We start from the raw sequence: 20,355 nt of genomic DNA on the forward strand, positions 1-20,355 counted from the left end.
AAGTCTGAACTTATTTATAATCATACATTTGTGCAGTAATCCAGCACATTAAACACAGCTATTACACCTCAAGATAGTACAGAAAAGTTCTTACTTGTTCAGCAATTTCTTAAACAATGCTAAAGGGAATGGCAAGACAATTATGGTAAAGTTATAGATGGCCAAGCCACATATTGTTCCAATCAAATGAAATTTGTCAGTAGTTTCAAAAGTCTGAAAATATAAAACAGTAAATAACAAATTAGAAACAACACTAACAATAAACACACTAAAACACAAATATACTTGTATTCATTTTTATTTTAGTATATCCTAATAATATTATCATTTGTATCAAAGTCTTTCATAGTACAACTACAACCCAGTCACTGATACTCTTTTTAGATGCATTACTGGATACTGTAAATTAAATCTTTGATAATATATAATTATTAATAGAAAATTATTCAGTTAGCTAATTTCAATGTGAGAGAGAGCAAGTTCTTTTAGGTCCTGCAAATTAGGAAGAAACGTAAGATTGATATAACAAGAAAGGAAGGGGAGACTTAAAATTCACCACTGCACTGATGTCTTGTTTTCTTGGTAGATATGGAATTTTATAATTTCTTACATAGAAATTAGCCACTTCTTTGGCTGAATCTGGACATCGGGCTAAAACATTTTTAAGGATTTTAAGGATAGGCATAAGGTTGATTTTACCTTTCATCCACAAGGGTGAAAGGCAAAATTGACCTTGATAGATTTGAAATTAGAATGTAAAGAATTGAAAAACTCAAGATGAATACTGCTGTTTACATGATCTAGAAATATCAATAATATACTTATATTATATTTTGACTGAATGAATTAATAATGGATGGATTAAAAAAGGCATAATTAATTTTTTTATAGAAAGAAAATGAAAAAAAAAAAAAACGAAAAGAAAAATGAAACCTACTTCACTATTAAACCACATTAACCTGGACTCCTCATAGTATTTGAACATACCATAGTCAGGGTTTAGAATTTCACGCATGATAAGTAGGAAAAACTCCTGGTAGAGAAAAAGAAAGTAAAAAGACAATTATAGAAAGCAAATTTATTATGTATGTACATGTAAACACACATACAGTGTGTGTGTATGTATGTATGTATACACACACACATGCACATATGTAATACATAGAAGTTATTAATTTCTTACATTGATATAACTCAGTTTCTTAGTACCCTAAATTATGAGACATAAGGAAGGAGCAATGGATAAGTTTGGATTAAAGCTGGAGATCTGGACAATGAAAAAGTCTCTTGGAACAGCCTAAAATAAATTCCTTGCAACACGAAATGGTACAAACATTAATCTAATAGAATGCTAACACACTTGAACATAACCCTGTTGGGATGTCCAGATTCAGCCAAAGAAGTGGCTAAATGACCAACAGACTTAATGCGCATTGGTAAATATGTTCACTGAAGAGTAAAGGTAATGCAAGTGATACGCAGTACTGCCACACTGCCAGAATTTGTATCAAATTACCAACAATACTAATAGAATTATTCTGCTGTAAAACACATCAGGTATTGTTATAAAAACCAGTGCAAATAAATCCTGTACTGGAGCAGTGAGTTTTCCTATGGCAAATTTTCCTGCGACAAAAATATTTATGGCAAATGTTCCTAGAACCGTACTGGAGAAGAGACGCCAAGAATATAGGGATTAGAAAGCAAGGAAATTCTAACAGGAGTACTTAGTACCAATTTCAAAGGCTCCTAGCAGGCTCATTGAAAGTGTAAAATATATACTGAATTATTTCATTGAATCCAGCACATATAATGCATAAATACTCATGCAGGCAATTTCAAAGTTAAGTTAAACATTAACATGGCACCTGCTGCCTGTTGTCTGGCTTAGATGCAAACCAACACTGATACAAGAATTATAATGATAAAAACAAAATAATGAAAGCATGATCTACCTTTGTTACACCACCTTCATCAACAGCTTCTTCTCCAGCAAATATCACCTGAACAGAAGAGAGAGATTCATAAATGGTTAAGGTATTTGTAAGTGACAGAAACATACAAACACATTCATAAGCATGTACATAGATATACATACAAGCATACACAGACACACACTCATAAGCACATGTATACAAAGATACAGGCACATATTGAGAAGAGACAAAATATAAAGTAAAGCAAAAATCTTGAGAATCTTACTTTTAATGGTTTCTTGAGGTCAGCAGGACTGCGCTTGTTGAGCTGGTCAAGGGTGTTTTGCATGATGTTGTCTCGTTGAACAAGAAGCATAAGACAAGGGTTGATTTGGCCAAATGCATTGGAAAAGGTTGTAGTGTTCAGGAAAGCCACTTCCCCAATGGCATACTGAAAATATAAATAAAAATGGGTGAATAGAGTAAGGTGGTAGCAAAGTGTGTGAGATAATTACTTATTGTGTGACAGCAATCATCCAAATTTGTGATAGTAATTTTATGAGTGTTCTATCTGTTGTATATGCACCCATAAATTATATGGGGTGGCACTATTTTGTGCACTTTTTCTAAAAGAGTGAATGAAAGAATGGAGTCCACTAGACCAGTTTTAGATCAGCAAGTACATACTGTATGTAAAATCAGCTATTTATATTGCATGTCATGGTCTAATGTACTGAATAAAACTTATTAAAGTAAAGTAGTTATTGTTTCTGCAGCTTGAGGATGCTCTTCTAATTTGTTAAGCATTACACTCAATTGTGAAGTCGAGAGTGGGGCCTTCTTTGTTTTATTGCGAATTAACTCATCATTAAAAACAAATGTAGGGGTTGTAGATGAAAACATCAGAGAAAGAGCTTACCCGCATTTGAAGGTAGTTATCTGTCTTAAGAAGCACATACTTTGTTGCTGCGTCAAACAGGAAGGCGTAATCACAAAATAGCAAAGTTTCGCTCTGAAATGAAGTAAGTCACAGTAAAGAAATGATCTAGAATGCAAGGCAAAAAGATGGGAGCAAGGGATTGAGTAAAACATGTGGAGATGAAGGAAGGTGATAAAGTTAGGAGAAACAGAGTCAATGTTATATGGTATAATAGATTACAGAAATGACGAGTAGAGATTGATGATTATGATAAAGCAACGAAGGGAGTACTCAACAGACTTGAAGTATGGGGAATTACATAAGGTAGAGTAGATGCAGTTTAGTTTTTTGCTGGGAAAAATAGGATGGAATTTCTTGTCACTTTTTTACCTAACATTTAGTGAAATGGCAGTGTTATTAAAGTATTAAACAGAACACCTTATGGTTCTGACTATGTGCTTTAGGTAACTTTGCTTTTCATCCTTTTGGTGTTGATAGAAAGAGGACCAATCCTGGGCAGTGGACTGGTAGAATTCTAAAAATGTTAGGCTAGATGTCTTGTGGTATCTGTTCTGGCTCTTTGCATCCTGTGTTCAACACCTGGCACGGGAAATAGATTTAATCTATCACCACCTAGCACTTTGAGTAACTTCAGCTGAGTCCTCTGTGTCACAAGCATTTGGGCTAGGTTGTCAGTTTGAGGATCCAGCCCACCCTGCCCTAATGGGTTTTTGAAAATAAAACCTGTTATTCTTTATTTAAAATGTTCATACCAGAATAGGTCTGTCTCTCTCTCTCTCTTACACAAAAACCAGCCCACACTCCAGACTGAAGAAAGCAGCAACATGAGTTTTAAGACTGTTATACAATGAGTCTAATAGCTAATGAGATGAGAAAAATTGTGGAGAGGAGGAAAGAAGAGGTAAAAAAAAAGATGTGCAGTATAATTGTTTTGTAGTTGTATGGATAGCATAGCATTAACTAATATTGTACAACAGTAATGAAAATGATAATGCAGATGAAACCACAGTGGTAGCAAGAAAGGAAAACAGATAAAGATTGCTTGTTGTCATTCCTATGCTTACCTCTGACATTTCCATGTTACTAGTCTTCTGAATCCATGCTATATAGTCCTGCCTGATGTTTACAGCCTCCTTCACTTCAGGCACATAGAATTGGTGGTATGGGATGATCTGGCCATTACTTTCATTCACCTGAAACCGATGACAATATATAAAACACACAAAGAAATGAATTTAACAACTAAGAATGGATTCAGTATCAAGTTTTCCTCTTTACTCTCTTTTATTTCTTTCAGTCATTTTGACTGCGGCCATACTGGAGTACCACCTTTAGTCGAGCAAATCGACCCCAGGACTTCTTTGTAAGCCTAGTACTTATTCTATCGGTCTCTTTTGCCGAACTGCAAAGTTACGGTGATGTAAACACACCACCATCGGTTGTCAAGTGATGTTGGGGGGACAAACACAGACACACACACATATATATATACATACATATGACGGACTTCTTTCAGTTTCCGTCTACCAAATCCACTCACAAGGCTTTGGTCGGCCCGAGGCTATAGTAGAAGAGACTAGCTCAAGGTGCCACGCAGTGGGACTGAACCCGGAGCCATGTGGTTGGTAAGCAAACTACTAACCACACAGCCACTCCTGCGCCTTTCATTTTTTTTTCAAGTTTAAACTTTCAAACTGAAAATTCTAAGAGGTTTTCGAAAACTGAAAGGGGGAAAGGCAAATTAAAGGAATATTCAAGAGAGGAAAAAAATAATACCCTCTCCCACCTCACACACACAAAAAGAACTTTAAAAATTAGGAAGTTAAATTCTAACTGAATTTAAACTTAAAATTCAATGATGAAAAAATATGTGAAATTAAAATTTGAATCAATGACAAATTACAAATTCATAACTTAATTTTCATTTGAGGCCAAATTTCCATTTCACCCCTATCTTGGTTTTGGTTCATGAAAATACTTGTTTAACTCTCCATACCAATACCTGATTTAATTCTCCCTCACCCCAACAAATACTCACCGAATTGAGCTTCTTGAGAACTTCCATTGAGACAAGCACCGTTCTCTTCTTGATTTGTTGCTGGTAAACAAAGGTTGAACAACAAATTTGAAAATATTTTGTCGTGATGAAATTTTTGCTTAGAAATAAATTTACAACAAAATCCATTCTACTTGACCTGATGCGAAACAGTTTCACCTAGTTGTACTGAGCTATTACCGAAATAAAGTCTTCTTGTTGCATTATAAATTATATAGAAGTTTTTTTATTCTACTACACCTTAAGTTTTCTGTCAACATTTCAATGTTATACAGAGCTGAATAAGTTTGTAATTGTTTGATATTTGCATATGAATAATTGGAATAAATTTTATTTTTCTAGTGTTTCAAACAATTTAGAAGTGAAAAAACAAACATTTAGCATGATGTGTTTTGCCTAGGAGTGAATTCAATGGAGGCAGCACTCTTGCAGACCAATATTTTAATTAAAAAAAAAAAACTTTATTGCTTATTCATTAAAAAACAAACATACAATAACTATGGTACAAAGCAAATTAAAATGCAGAATATTTTTATAAACGAATTTGAAGAAAGAACTTACATCAGATTCCCTAGTAGCTAATGGGGATGAAAATATATAACTAAGACACTGTTTGTAAACCTGAAAGAAAAAAAATGTTATGAAAAATCCTTTTGAGGACATCTAGAACAGTTTTGCTATTATCATACAGAATATAGTATTACAACTTCACTTGTTGATCAATAAATCTCTGTGATTAAGTAACAGAGCCAGTTAAAACTGGTACAGCAATGTTTGTGACAGCAGTAATGCTTATAGTTAATGCTGCACAAATATGCATGTGTGATCATTATTACATCATTTAATGTCCATGTTCTTAATCTTTTGGGTTTTGTGGTACACTGGAGACAAAGTGAATTACTGGCACTTTCCATGGGTAAAGTTAAAAGAAACAAGTTTTTAACGTAAAAAATTTTCTTAAAAATTAGAAAACCATTGCTAGCATCATCATCATCATTAACCATCCGTTTTCCATGTTGGCATGGGTTGGACGGTTTGACAGGAGCTGACCAGCTGAAGGACAGTTCAGGCTCCCTCTCTGTTTTGCTATAGTTTCTATGGCTGGATGCCCATATAGCAAAACTATAATAGCACTTTTTTCAAGACATTCAAACAATGAAAAAAGAAAAAAAAACTTCTCATATTAGCAGAAAGCCCCAAATCTGTACATGAAAGGGTGTTATTTATATTAACCCCCAAAGAGTGAACCCCTCCCCCGAGTTTTAAAGCTGGGTTTAAAACTCGGAATACGAAGCAAATCTAAGCCTGAATAGGATCTTGATCTATCAACTTTTCCAAGAGGAGGACTATTGCAAGCTATCAAAATACCTGTTGATTCCATAGTGAGCTGTACAGCATTGCAGTACCTACATACGGCTTTTCTGAACCTGGCTATTAAGAGCCATGAATACATTACAGTTATTATCAGGTACTTAGTGACCTGAAGTTATTTAGTTTCATCTATTTAAGCTATGACTTCCATTTCCACTGAAGTTAATATTGCTCTTTATGCTTCTGGGGCAAGTAAACTAGAGTACCAGTCAAGTGTTCAAGAGCCAATCTAACATACTTGTCATCCATCCAAAATATGTGGCCACATGCATAAATTAAAATCAGAACAGCTCCCATATTTCATTGTCAGTTCAACATAGAATATCAATGGAAAAAATTAAGTAAATAAAAAAATTCAGTCAAAACATGGAAAAAAATTCATAATGAAAACTTACATAAACAATTCTGCTGAAATACTTTGACTCCAGCATGGCCCACCATGATTCTGAAAGTAGTTTAATAAAAAAAAACTTTGAAATAAAGCAAAAGAAGTTATCAGAATACATACAACTATATTCCTTGTTGTGTGTAAATCTCTGCTCAAATATATTGACCACTCAATCTTCAATGCTACATGCATAACTTAAATTTTATTCATTTCCAAACACAAGATTTTGTTTGAGAGGAAACAATCAGTATTTTACATACACATACATGTTTTTATATGCATCAAAACAGCAAACATTGATTAACATAGGATACAATTTTATTGATAGTAACTTTGAACTCACCGAGTGGCTTATTCAAAGTGTGAAACAGGGAGATGCAACAGATACTAAGTTATCATAGTATCCGTTGCATCATTCAAATAGGAAGAGGTGTGTTTAGAATCAATATCATTTAATGTCTATTTTCCACGTTGGCATGGGTTGGATGATTTAACAATGAGCTGCAGGACTGCATAAGCTACAGTGTCAGCTTTTACATGGTTTCTACAGTTGGATGCTTTTCCTAACATCCACCCACCACTTTACAGTGTGTAATGGGTTTTTTTTTTTTTTCATGATACCTGCATGGAGTAACTTGCAAGACAAGAAAAAACAAGAGGGAGCAAACAATCCCTTGCCTGACTGAGTGTGTGTATCTGAGAGGTGGGAGTTGACTTTATGCCAGGCATTTAGAGGCTAAATATGATAGGACAAGTGCAGGTGTCTTATAAAGGAGATACATGGCCATCCCACATTATATGGAGGTGAGAGTTACTGAAAAGAAGATGGTAATGCTGAGGTGTCAAGCAAACTCTCAAGGTACAAGTGAGTATAAGAGAGAATATGGGGGATTGGTGTAAGGGTAGGTAGGGAAGAAGAGGGTAGGTAATTTCATATGAGTGTGGGAGAAAAGTAACAGGTAGTTAGAGATGGGGACAGAGGAGATAATGAGTGATGAACAAGGGCAGAGATGTGATTGATGGGAAATATTAGTATGGAGGAGGGTATAATGGGAGAGGTAGAAGTAGCTCAGGAAGGAATATAGATGAGAAAGTACGAGGGTGATGTGCAAGGTAATGTACAGTGACAGTGATGGAGGTAAGAAGTACATAAGGGTGGCTATAGTGAGTGGAGAAGATAACAGAGGACGGGTGCAATGATGCTGGATATGAGGTATTAAAGATGCAGTATTACAATAGTGATGATGACAGTGTCCTGAATCAACAGTTATGGCAATAGAGGACAAGTAAAGACCATTAAAAACAAACAAAATGCAACAGAAGAAAGAAGAGTGTTACTAACCAAGGACTCGTAGCGCAGCCCTATCAAGCTGAATCAGCTTCAAACCAAAAGGTGTGATCAAAGCGCTATGACGATGTGGCTGATCCATAAAAGACATCTCAGGTAGAATCAAGTACAACCGGAGAGCTTCCATGTGAGGGGGAGACTTTGGCAACTGGGAGATCAGGTTATTCACTAAATGGTCTAATATCTGAGAATAGATAAATGGACAGTTGATACAGATTGCTGATTAGACAGATAATATCTATTGTTGGAAAATGGGGGGGTAGAAAAAAAGAGAGACACAGACATACGCAGATGGAAAACTAATTGATAAAAAGAGAAAGAGAAACAGAAAATGAAGACAGGTAGAAATATATAGTGAGAATGAAAAAGGAAAGGGACAAAGGTAGAGAGGAAGAAAGATAGCGGTAGAAATATTGAGTACATAGTAAGAGAGAAAAGACTGACTGATCAATGTTGGGCTAGTGATGTAGTAATATGTACTTACACGATTTACTAATTGTTTGTTGTCAAGCTGTGCCAACTCACTGACATGCTGCCTGACACGTTTCATGTCAACACCACTATTCTTGATGTTACAATGGACATGGTCGCTGCAGGAGAAAAAAAAAAAATCACAATACAAACTTGGGTCATCTTTACAATTCCCAAATCTTAAGTCTGACTGCCATAATACATTCTCTAAGGATCACATGTTCAGAAGTTCAAAGTTTATTTACAACTATTATAACGCTAAAATTCATATTAGAATTTTATGTACAATAAAAAAAAAATTTTATTGGACTTTATTTTTTAACCTTCTGCCTGTCTAACAGATTTTTCTAAGTATGTCTTAAACATCTATATTTGTTTTCAGACTTTTAACTAGCCCTTGTTTCTTACATTCTGAGAATTATAAAGCTTTCTTTTCCTAAATCCCAAGTTACTCTGGTAGTTGACAAAAAAAATGTGGAATGTGTATCATGTAACTAGCATGGACACCAGGGAAATATGTCCTATGTATCACATATACACAGAACAGGAAAAGGGTCGAAATTAATAGTACAGTCCCTGAGCCAAGTGCATAAAACTGCTCCATTCTCATTTCACAAGTCACCTCAACACAAATCACTTCATCCATGTCTCTACCTCATTCATTTAAAAATGAAAAAGGTCAAGAGTGAACCTTGAATCTATTTAAAAGAAATCAGTATTTTCTAATAGGCTTGATACATCTACTTATTAAATTTCTTTCCATTTGCTTCAGAGTGTTAGTAAAAATGCCTCAAAATATTTCAGTTGTTTATAATTCTGAGTTCATGACTGTGTGGTTGGCAACAGGAAGGGCATCCAGCTATAGGAGATCAGCTTCAACAAATTCCACCTGATCCATGTAAACATGGGTAAGTGGACATTAAAGCAATGAGAAGTCCAAATCCAGCTTAGGGTGACTATGCCTTTCATCCTTTTGGAGTCGATGTAATTGACTAGTGCCCTCCCCCAAAATTTCTGGCCTTGTGCTTGAAAGGATTATTATTATTATTATATAAAAATTATTACATGATGATTTAGTCAACAGAGATATTGAACAAATCCTCTCAAATTACAAGCAGCTTTCTTAAGATTTTTGCAGAATACAGGTGATACTTCATACAAATCCACAATACAGACCCAAATTCCAGTATCTTTCAGCCTCTTAGGAATCAGGTTAAGCATTATACCAATTACTATAGGGACAATATTCACTCATGCTTAAGAAGTTCTTCATCTCTTTGGTTAGGTTTTGGTATTTCTCTATTTTCTCAATGTAAGATATGGGCTATTCATTCTGTTATATCTCCACTCTTACAAATATGTGAGCCTTGTGCCAGTGTAAGAAAACATAATTATAATAATATCCTAGACCACACTCCTGGTTCCTCTTCTACTCACCTTGTACCTTGGGGGTCCACCTAGGCACCTCATCACCATTATTTTTATCTCTTTCCAGTTCCACCCAATCACTCTTACCTTCTCTTCTAAAATGTGAATAGTCATGCAGCTCCTCTATAACAAGAAACCTGTTCTGCTCTGGCCCCTTCTCTCATACTTTAACCCTTCATCTCCCAGCATAGAGCCGCTCCTTTGGGGTTCATAGTCTTGCAAGTTGCATGGTGACCTCAATAGTGCTGGTGGCATGAAAAAAGCACCCAGTACATGCTGTAAAATGATTGGCATCCAGCTGTAGAAACCATGCCAAAGCAGACATTGGAGCACAATGCAGTCCTTGGACCCCTTGGATCATGTCAAACTGTCCAACCCATGCCAGCATGGAACATGGATATTAAATGATGATGATCATGATGAACTGTATAAATAAAAGAAATATGGAAAAAAAATGTCAACAAATTATAATTTTTTGTCTGCGCATATCAAATCTCTCCATTATTTCTCAAATCACCCAAACAAGGGGTTTGGGAAGCTGAAATTGTATGCGAGACCAGAAGAAAAATTGATTTGCAAAATTGAAAATGGTATAATTCACAGAAAACTTCAGACAGGTGTTGTGATGAGGACACTCGTGCTGTCAATGTCAACAAATGAGAATAAAAGCTAAAGATGTCTGATAACTCAACAATAGCTGTTTAACTGAAGGTCAGCTCTAATCTATCATACTTTCCAGCTGTGTCGATCCAGAATTTTCATAAAGACAAAACTGCCCAATGTGCGACTGGATGGAGATTTGACTACTATTACTAACAAATTAAATGACCAGGTAGAAGCTACCTTGTTGACTCCTAACTTTACAGTGAAACAGAAAAAAATGGTGAAAATGAATGTGTATACTCACTTATGTAAGAATGATCCATTTAAACAAGAAGCAGAGGAGAATACTTTTTCTACTCTTCTGTTAAAGACAAAAGAAAAACACAATACATAGTTGTCTCATAATTAATTCTGTTTAAATAAACTCAAATTTAGGAATATATCTCAACCTCCCAAAAAAGCAATTAGCTTAATAATAGAAAGCATGAAAAAAAGAAATGATGTCAAGTATAAAGGGTTGGACTAGTTGTTCATAGTTTGTGAGTTCAAATTCACTGTAAGTATATTGTTTCTACTTTATTTGACACTGCATCACTTCACCTTTATGTCAAGAATATCTTTCAAATCATCTGAGTATGTTACTGGTGATAGACCATCACCCTCTCCAGGTAGAGATTTCCTCTCATTTGCCTAACAACATGACACTTAGAGTTAAGCAGTAGCTTTTAAATAATGCTCATTAAAGTTTGGGTGGTATTTAAATTTTACAGCAAAAAGTATGAAAATAAAAGTGCTTTGGTTCAATTATCAGTATAACAAGAACATTTATGCATGATTTTTTTCAGTCATGGTTGTTGCCATGTAAAAAGCACCCATTACATTCTCGGAGTGGTTGGTGTTAGGAAGGGCATCCAGCCATAGAAACCATGCCAAATCAGGCTGGAACCTGGTGTAGCTCTCCAGCTTACCAGTTCCAGTCAAACTATCTATCTATGCCAGCATGGAAAGTAGACATTAAATGATGATGATGATGATTCACAAGTAAACAAATAGTTCAACACTTTTGGCATGAAATTCATGAACATCAGGAACTAAAGTTGACAAACAAAGCTTTCCCACAACTTCTAAATCAGATTTCAATTAAGGTTAATAATCTACTCCCACAAGACTCCCATTAGCTTTTATGACTGGGATTATACCTAGAAGTGTATTCTAAATAAGGTTAAAGATGACAAATACAGTGACATGTATGTTATAATACGAGGTTTAGGGCAATAAAAGAACAGTTTTATAAAATTGTTTCGGAAGTTATCTGACATAAATGCATTAACCCTTTAGCATTCAGATTACTGTAAAATGTATATGTTTATTTATTCACATTGTTTGAATTAATCATGGTTGCTTGATTTGGATGGTTTGAACATAAAACAAGACGAATGCTCTAGGGTGGATATGACCAGTTTAAATGCTGAAAGGTTAAATAACCAAGAAACAACAAGCAATAGTAATGTGATGGTTCTTTTTAACTGACATAGTTCTAAGTTAAATGGAATATATAGATAAAGAAGACATCTAAATGTAAAAGTTTTTTAGCCATTCTTTTGTCCTCAGAGCTTGAAGTATCATTACTTTCCATTTACCTGACATAGTTCAGTAGGTAGAATACATGTTTGACATATAAGTGCATAAACACACTTAGAAGACTCTCTACACTATAAGTTTAGGTATAATACCACTGTTTTACAGTTACAGCCCTAAACACATGTGCACACAGTTACAACCAAAAATGTTCACATAAATACAACAAACAAATGAAAGCGTAAAGAAATGGAAGAAAACAACTGAAAATAAAAGGGGTGGGTGAAAGAGTGTAACACACATTAAAAACCCAACAAGCAAAAAATATAATGAATACTAACTCTAATAAATCCTGAGATGGCTGCTCATCTTCTGAAATACTATACATTTCTTCAAAGAGAGCCTGAGTACAGGTGAGAGGTTTCTGTTCACAAATGGATTCCCGGAAATCTTCAGCTGCTACATTTTCCTGGGACAAGAGAGGGTTCTGATCAGTGTGATGGCAATAATACTGTTATGCATAACAATACATGGCTGTTTTGATTTTAACGAAACTTGGACAAATATTGATAGAAGTTGTAGCAGTAGTAGTGGTGAATAATAAACCCAAGTATGCTGATTATTAGTATAGAAAGGTAATTGGAATAACTGAACACAATAAGCAGCACAAAAAAAAAAATTCGCTGAAAAGTCAAAAATCAACTCTTCTCATATTACATAAACTAATTTAACAAATTTTACTGTACATAGAAAAGCCTAGTACAACACTGTGTTGTAGTCCTTAAAAGGTACAAGCTTATTTTCTTACTACAATCTGCTTTTGTGTACCCATTTCTGGTATAATAACTACTCCACAACTCAATAATCTGTAGTTAGAGGTCATCAAATAATAACAACAAATTATTTTAGGTGCGAACGAGAAATACCTTAAAGGCATTACCTAAATTACATATGAAGATAATAAAAATAAGATTAAAATTGTCAGTGGATATATCCTCCATCATTTTCTACTTATTCTATTCAGTGCAGACAATTGTAAAGGAATTCAGATCTAAAAGAATCTGGTTCTCATTTCAGATTGTTCAAAACATGAAAAAGAATGAGGAACTAATTTGTAGTAAGGGCTACAAAAGCCCAACAGCATCAGATGTCTAGCCACATAGTATACTTTCATATAAAGGCTATCTGAAGCAAAGTTAGTCCTTCTACTCCTATTACCATATCAGTGAAACATGTAAAAATGACATACTCACCTGTACAGGGGAACACACTACAAGACAATGGTCACCACCAGAATAAACCCTTTTTACAGACAACTCAGCCAATGTTTGTAAATCTGGATTTTCATCACAATCTGTTTCCATTCGTTCTGGTAGCTTGGTTGCAAAGAATGGGGTTGCTATAGGAAATGGATTGCTGCGGTTGTTTGTAGTGCCTAACCCCAACTGACCACTTCCACCAAGTCCAAAAGCATACAGTTTACTACTCGTTGATGCATAGGCTAATGTATGATTCCTGTCAAAAGAAATAACAAAAACAAAATTGTACCAATACATATACATACACACACACACACAGCCACACTCTTGTGGAGCATGAACTTTTCTTTTAAACACGCATTGAAAACACAACTGTGCTTCAGGTTTATCTTCTAGTAAAGATTTTTCATATTCTCTTAGTCCTTTCTTTGAACAATAGATCCATCAACACAACCAGAAATTCCCTATCTTATATTTTGGATAAAATGATTTTTGTAACTGTTTTTATAGTCATTGTTATAGAGGTAAGAATTAGGAGAACTATTATGTTTGTTCTCAACAACATGAGTAGTATTGGCCTGTGGTACTGAAAGCTAAGAGGATTTTGCTCATTGAAAGCTGAATGTCTTGGCCTTGGATATGATACAATATGGTTGGCAGAATAAACTGCAGACCTTTCAGCTGGCTAGTTTACTACATACAATATTAAAACTATCCATCATCTTTATAATGAACTAGCAGTAAAACCCGTTGTTGACTGGGTAATTACTTTTACTGTTTATCAGGAGCCACATTGAAAGTATTATTATATGTATAATTTACTCCAACCGTATGTATGTATTTTTAGAAGAGAAAACCATACAATAATTGAAGTAGAAGAAAGATCAATATCATACTTGAACTTGTGTTTGTTTATTATATGACAATAATAAGTGAGTGTTATGTGTTATTTTATTTATCTATACAGTAATGGCAATGATATAATATTTTTATAAGAGAAAAACATGTAATAATTGAAGTAGAAAAAAGATCATTTTTATACATGAAGTTCTGTTTGTTTATTACATGAAAATAGTTGAGCTGATTGATATCTTAAAAGTCTTGATCTCATATTTGTTCAAAGTTGAAGTGTTTTCACATGATGCCATAATACAGAAGACTTTATTGAAGCATTGAGCTCATCCACTTTTATTCCTCTTGGAACAACTGGCAGTGTTTGTCGGAAGTCTCGTGACAATAATACTGTTACATTTCCCATCATTGGAATTGCAATTTCTAATGTCTTGTAATGTTCCGTCAACAGCTTCAAAAGCTATTTTGTGGGCCATGGTACATTCGTCCCAGACAGTTAAGTGACATCTTTGTATTAGTTCACCCATTGCAGAATTTTTAGATATATTACAAACTGCATCTTGTTTGTTAGATAAACCTAAAGGTAACTGGAATGTTGAATGGGCAGTCCTACCTCTGGGTAGTAAGGTTGCTGCAATCCCAGAAGTAGCAGTAGCTAAAGCTATTTTCTTTTCGTCATGAACTTTAGCCAGGAGGAGTTAATTATAAATGTTTTCCCAGTATCTCCTGGAGCATCTAAGAAATAAAGTCCTCCTCTGTTACTGTTAATACTTTCTAGGACAGTGGAATATGCACGATGTTGATCAGGTGGAAGATTGGAAAAATTATCATTTATGTATATGGTTGGTTCATCCTTATCATAGGAAATTTCTCTCATTATTTCAGTGGACAGAGTGTTAAGATCCCCTCTATTAGTTAGTGGGAGATCTAAATTTTGTATAGGTTCATCTCCCATGGAAATAATTTGATCTTCTATTTCAATCAAAGCTACATTGTATATAGCATCAGTGACACCAATATCTTGCACAGGATTATTGAACTGAAGTTGGTGCTTAAAATCTTCAGCAAGATCATTTCTGAACATATTCCACAGTTGAACAAATTTTAAGAATAACAACAAAGAGGAACAATTTTTGAGAATAATAGCAAAAAGACATCTTAAAGTCTTAGGTGTTTTTTGATATGAAGCTTCTTCTAATGTAGCTTCCCATTGCTGATCATTTGCAAGTAAACCTAACTTGAAACATGCTTCTCAATATGTTCTGCAAATCTCACCAACTTATTTCAAACTTTCCCATGAAGTTGGTCCTCTTTTTACATGAAAAAAGCATTCTGAGATAAAAACATTCATTTTGGTTAGGATGTAGAGTATATAATCTACCAATTGTTGTTCCAATCATATCAGAATGACCTAGAACCTTTGTGCCTATTTTGCGTTTGTTCCATATATTATTATGCCATGTGTAATAAGAAAGAGGGAGAAAGGAAGAGCGAGAGAGAAAGAAAGAGAGGGAAAATAGATAGAGAAGAAAATCATAGAGTTGGTGTCTGGTTTAGTTTCACTTTGCAGGACAAACAGAGATAAAATCTCTTTGAAGTAGCATGGCAGAGTTTTAGTTTCACTTTGCAGGACAAACAGAGATAAAATCATTTTGAAGTAGCATGGCAGAGTTATAGTTTCACTTTGCAGGACAAACAGAGACAAAATCACTGAAGTAGCATGGTAGAGAGACAGACAGAGAATATAGAGGAGACATAGAAAGAAAATCATAGAGAGGTAGTGTCTGATTTTAGGTTCACTTTGTGGGACAAACAAACAGAATCTTTCTTTTATATATATAAATAACAATTCTGTTAAATTCAGAGACAAGTTCAATTTAGATGGAAAGCTCAGTAACTGATATGATTGATTCTGAAGGACAGGATGTAAAGGTCACAAATTATAATAACACACATGCATTTACTGTGATGATTAGATTGTTAAGTAGCTTTTATCAAAAGGTACAATGCTTGCCATCACACATGACTCAGAAGGTCAGAAAGAAAGAATACAGAAACTCATACATTTTGAAACCGGGAAGCATTCCAATACAGCAAAAAAGCTAGACCCTCAAAGACCAACAAGAAAGAAGATGAAAATGGCATCACCAGAGAAACAAATTTTCTTTTTATGGTTGTTAGTGTTACAGACACGTCTTTAAATGAATAATTAGAAAAGGTATGCAGGAGCCAAAGTATAAAAAGATTAACACAGACAAAAGTAATCCTTTTATAAACTACAAAACATGGGACAAATATTTCACTGGGTCAGATGCTAAACTAGAAAATGTAGATAACATCAGATAAAAGAATAACAAAGACGACTGAAGCAAAGAAACAATTTTTACCTGCCACATGCTATCTGTGTAATTGTTGTACCCATTAGTTCCATTACCATTTTTGGCATGATTTCACTGTGTGTGGTGCCATGGCCTAACTGACCATAGCCGCCAGCACCAAATGTGTAGACACCACCTTCCTGAAAAGAAAATAAGTTAATTAATAATTAATTCAGTTAGTAGTATGTGGGCACAAAGTCACAGGTTTATAAGACAAAAGGTGAGTAAGGTATTATCACATTAAGTACACTGGAATTAAGGCACAAGGACATTTAGTAAAAGTACAATCAAATAACTACCAATCCTACTGTACTAACATCTGAGACAGCAGGTGTAACATACTGGTGTGATGCTATTATTTGGCAGAGATAACTCACCCCAAAGCATTTGCTCTAGACTCTAGTTTCCTCCTGAAATTCAAACTGGGCATCAACTGCATGAATCCTCCACTTCAGTCATGGGTACTGCGACCCCTCATGACTAAATTCTATCAACAAAATCATTTTATGTCTGTTTTTCTATTTTGATATGAGTTGGACAAGTCTGTTCAAGCACAGCGTCGCACCACTTTCACAACTTGTCATTATCCATTACATATTGTACAGTCAATTTTTGTTGTTGAGTATGTAATCTATTTTTGACATAGTGCTTATGGCTGGATAATCTTCCTATCACCAACCACCTTTTATAATGCCAAAAGCACTAGAAAGATGTGTCTTCCAGGCCCAAAGTGTTCCCCATCTCTGCTCTGTATCAGGTTCTATTCAGGGCTGCTGCTCACCTATAAGGGTTGCCTGCATGCAACTTGCAGAGTTCATATCTCCTCTGATGTAGAGGGGTTTATCTAGGAAGAAAAATCACAGTTGCAGTCTAAGACCATTAGGAATAAAATATTTATCTGTTATGTAGATAAAAGGCTTACAAGGTTAGTCTGAGGTAGCTGGAAGTGAGGCTGTCAGATATGCACATACAATAGGTTCAGCAATCATTCAGCCATTTTCTACATTTTTCACCTTAGTGACAAGATTTCCACATACAAGAAACATGAGTTGGCCTGTACCATGAAATATATTTGATAACAACAACATAAGATTTTACTCAATATTGTTCTTACAACATCAACAAATAATAACAACAAAATAAGAATAGAATCAGCAAGACAAAATGTGAAACAAATTGCAGAGCAAGAAGAATATGAAAATGATGTAGAATAACAATGGCTAATGACAACAACTACACCATGAAGAGATTTACCTGAGTGAGAGCAGCAGTATGGTTTTCTCCACATGATATATACTTAAGTCTCTGGTACTTGAGAGGTTTACAAAATGTAGGTGAGCTACGATCTACAACAAATGAATACAACATGTTGATACAAATCAATAAGACATCAAGTAACAAAGAAAAAAATTAAAATAACATCAAAATAACTTACCAATTTCATCATTCAAACCCAACTGTCCAAAACTGAAAAGCAAAAAGAAAAAAGGACAATGAAAAATAAAGTTAATGACTGTTAATTGTATTTAAGTAGTCTAGGAGAGATAATAAACAAAAGAGTGATGGATATGTTGAAGGGGCTTGAGTAAAGGTATTGTGCAACTAAGAGGTTCAGAGGAGCAAAGGCCTTTGTAGTTGCAGAGTGAAATGCAAATGGAAGAAACAGTATATCTGTGAGCCTGTAGTTAAATCAGTTGGTAAGTGAAGTTTTACCACTCAGATGAATGGCCTTCATTTGGATGTAGTTTAAGATATTTGTAAGTGTAACTGTAATACTATCCCATATATGCTCCCAGCCCATCAGGAATCACTGCTGAGATGCTTAAAATATATGGCATTGTAGGCTATAGTCTAGTCACCCATATAGTTAATCAGGTGATACATGAAGGAGCCATACCCAATGAGTGGTGTAGCAGCACCATAGTCAACTGCTACAAAGGTAAAGGTGACATATTAGATAGAAATAATTACAGAGATATTAAATTTTTAGATCAGGTGATGAAACGAGAGAGTTAGTTTAGATGAGATGTAGTTTGGGTTTGTACCAGGGAAAAGCATCACTGATGCTATATTTCTGGTAAGACAGCTGCAGGAGAAATTCTTGGCTAAAGATAAACCTCTGTACTTGGCTTCCATTGACATGGAGAAAGCCTTTGACAGGGTCCCACGATCCCTTATTTGGTGGTCAATGTGGAAACTAGGGATAGGTTGGTGAGAGCTGTACAAGCCATGTACAGGGATGCTGTCAGTAAGGTGAGGGTTGGCAACGAGCATAGGAAAGAATTTTGGGTAGAACTAGGGGTTCACCAGGGATCAGTCCTCAGCTCTTTCTTGTTCATCATAGTCCTCCAGGCAATAACAGAGGAATTCAAGAGAGGTTACCCCTGGGAGCTTCTCTATGCTGATGATCTTGCTCTACTAGCTGAATCACTACCAGACCTAGAGAAAAAGCTTCAAACGTGGAAGTAAGGTCTAGAACTGAAGGGCCTTAGAGTTAACCTAGCAAAAACCAAAGTCTTAGTAAGTAGGGAGGCGGACAAATCACAAATCCTTCAGGTAGATGGCCCAATTTGAAGAAAAAGCATAGATAGAAACTCTATAAGATGTACCTGGTGTAAGCTATGAACACATAAGAGGTGCAGCAATATCAAAGGAATATCTGGGAAGATAGGTTTTGTGTGTGGCAGATGCACAGGTGCAATAAACACCGAAGATGTACAGAAAACAGATTCCATCACATGCCAAGAGGGAAAACTAGAAGTAATTGATAGCTTCCGTTACCTAAGTGACCAAGTCAGTAGCAGGGAGTGGATGCTCCGTAAGTGTAGCTGATAGAATAAGAATAGCCATAAGAGAGCTGCCACCTTTGTTGGTAACAAAGGGCCTCTCACTGAGAGTGAAAGGTGTGCGAACTGCCATGCTATACGGGAGTGAAACATGGGCTGTGACTGCTGAGGATATGCATAGTCTTGAAAGAAATGAAGCTAGTATACTCTGCTGGATGTGTAATGTCAGTGTGCATACATGACCGAGTGTAAGCGCCCTGAAAGAAAAGTTGTTGATAAGCATCAGATATGGTGTGCAGGGGAGACGACTGTGCTGGTATGGTCATGTGTTGTGTATGGGTGAGGACAGCTGTGTGAAGTGTCACACCCTAACAGTGGAGGGAACCTGTGGAAGAGGTAGACCCAGGAAAACATGGGATGAGGTGGTGAAGCATGACCTTCGAATGTTGGGCCTCATAGAGGGAATGACAAGCAACCGAGACTTTTGGAGATATGTTGTGCTTGAGAAGACCTGGCAAGCCAAGTGACCTCGTAGTTATGGCCGATGCCAGGGTTGCATAACTGGCCATTTAAAAGCACCTTTCAATTGTTTGGCAATATGTTGTGCCTGTGAAGGCCTGTTGAACCGAGGGAAATTGTAGCCATGGCCAATGCCAGTGCCACCAGACTGGCACCTGTGCAGGTGGCATGTAAAAAGCACCATTCAAGCATGGCTGATGCTAGTGCTGCTTGCTGGTAGTACATAAAAATCACCATTTGAGCGTGACCAATGCCAGTACTGATTGGTTCCTGTGCCGGTGGCATGTAAAAAGTACCCACTACACTCTCAGAGTGGTTGGTGTTAGGAAGAGCATCCAGCTGTAGAAACCATGCCAAATCAGATTGGAGCCTGGTGCAGCTTTCCAGCATGCCAGTCCTCAGTCAAACCATCCAACCCATGCCAGCATGGAAAGTGGACATTAAATGATGATGATGATATGA

General features: G+C 35.7%; 1 protein-coding gene across 4 annotated transcripts in view; it reads right to left on the reverse strand.

The window, feature by feature from the left end:
- The window catches only part of LOC115211580 (probable E3 ubiquitin-protein ligase HERC4), a 112,161-nt gene that overhangs the window by 14,703 nt on the left and 77,103 nt on the right, over positions 1 to 20,355 (reverse strand). For 3 of the 4 annotated variants that reach the window (XM_036503387.1, XM_029780132.2, XM_036503388.1), the window contains exons 6-22: positions 18,024 to 18,055; positions 17,843 to 17,934; positions 16,598 to 16,728; positions 13,353 to 13,614; positions 12,441 to 12,568; positions 10,826 to 10,882; positions 8,504 to 8,609; positions 8,014 to 8,203; positions 6,679 to 6,728; positions 5,474 to 5,533; positions 4,895 to 4,954; positions 3,921 to 4,049; positions 2,836 to 2,928; positions 2,203 to 2,367; positions 1,956 to 2,003; positions 938 to 1,033; positions 95 to 213 (exon numbers count right to left, since the gene is read on the reverse strand). In XM_036503387.1, coding sequence (XP_036359280.1) covers positions 95 to 213; positions 938 to 1,033; positions 1,956 to 2,003; positions 2,203 to 2,367; positions 2,836 to 2,928; positions 3,921 to 4,049; positions 4,895 to 4,954; positions 5,474 to 5,533; positions 6,679 to 6,728; positions 8,014 to 8,203; positions 8,504 to 8,609; positions 10,826 to 10,882; positions 12,441 to 12,568; positions 13,353 to 13,614; positions 16,598 to 16,728; positions 17,843 to 17,934; positions 18,024 to 18,055 — 1,818 coding nt within the window. The remainder of the gene's footprint in view (positions 1 to 94; positions 214 to 937; positions 1,034 to 1,955; positions 2,004 to 2,202; positions 2,368 to 2,835; positions 2,929 to 3,920; positions 4,050 to 4,894; positions 4,955 to 5,473; positions 5,534 to 6,678; positions 6,729 to 8,013; positions 8,204 to 8,503; positions 8,610 to 10,825; positions 10,883 to 12,440; positions 12,569 to 13,352; positions 13,615 to 16,597; positions 16,729 to 17,842; positions 17,935 to 18,023; positions 18,056 to 20,355) is intronic. The other variant, XM_029780134.2, reaches the window with a different exon arrangement.

This window comes from Octopus sinensis, linkage group LG5 (assembly GCF_006345805.1).
Source record: "Octopus sinensis linkage group LG5, ASM634580v1, whole genome shotgun sequence".
Taxonomy (NCBI): Eukaryota; Metazoa; Mollusca; class Cephalopoda; order Octopoda; family Octopodidae; genus Octopus; species Octopus sinensis.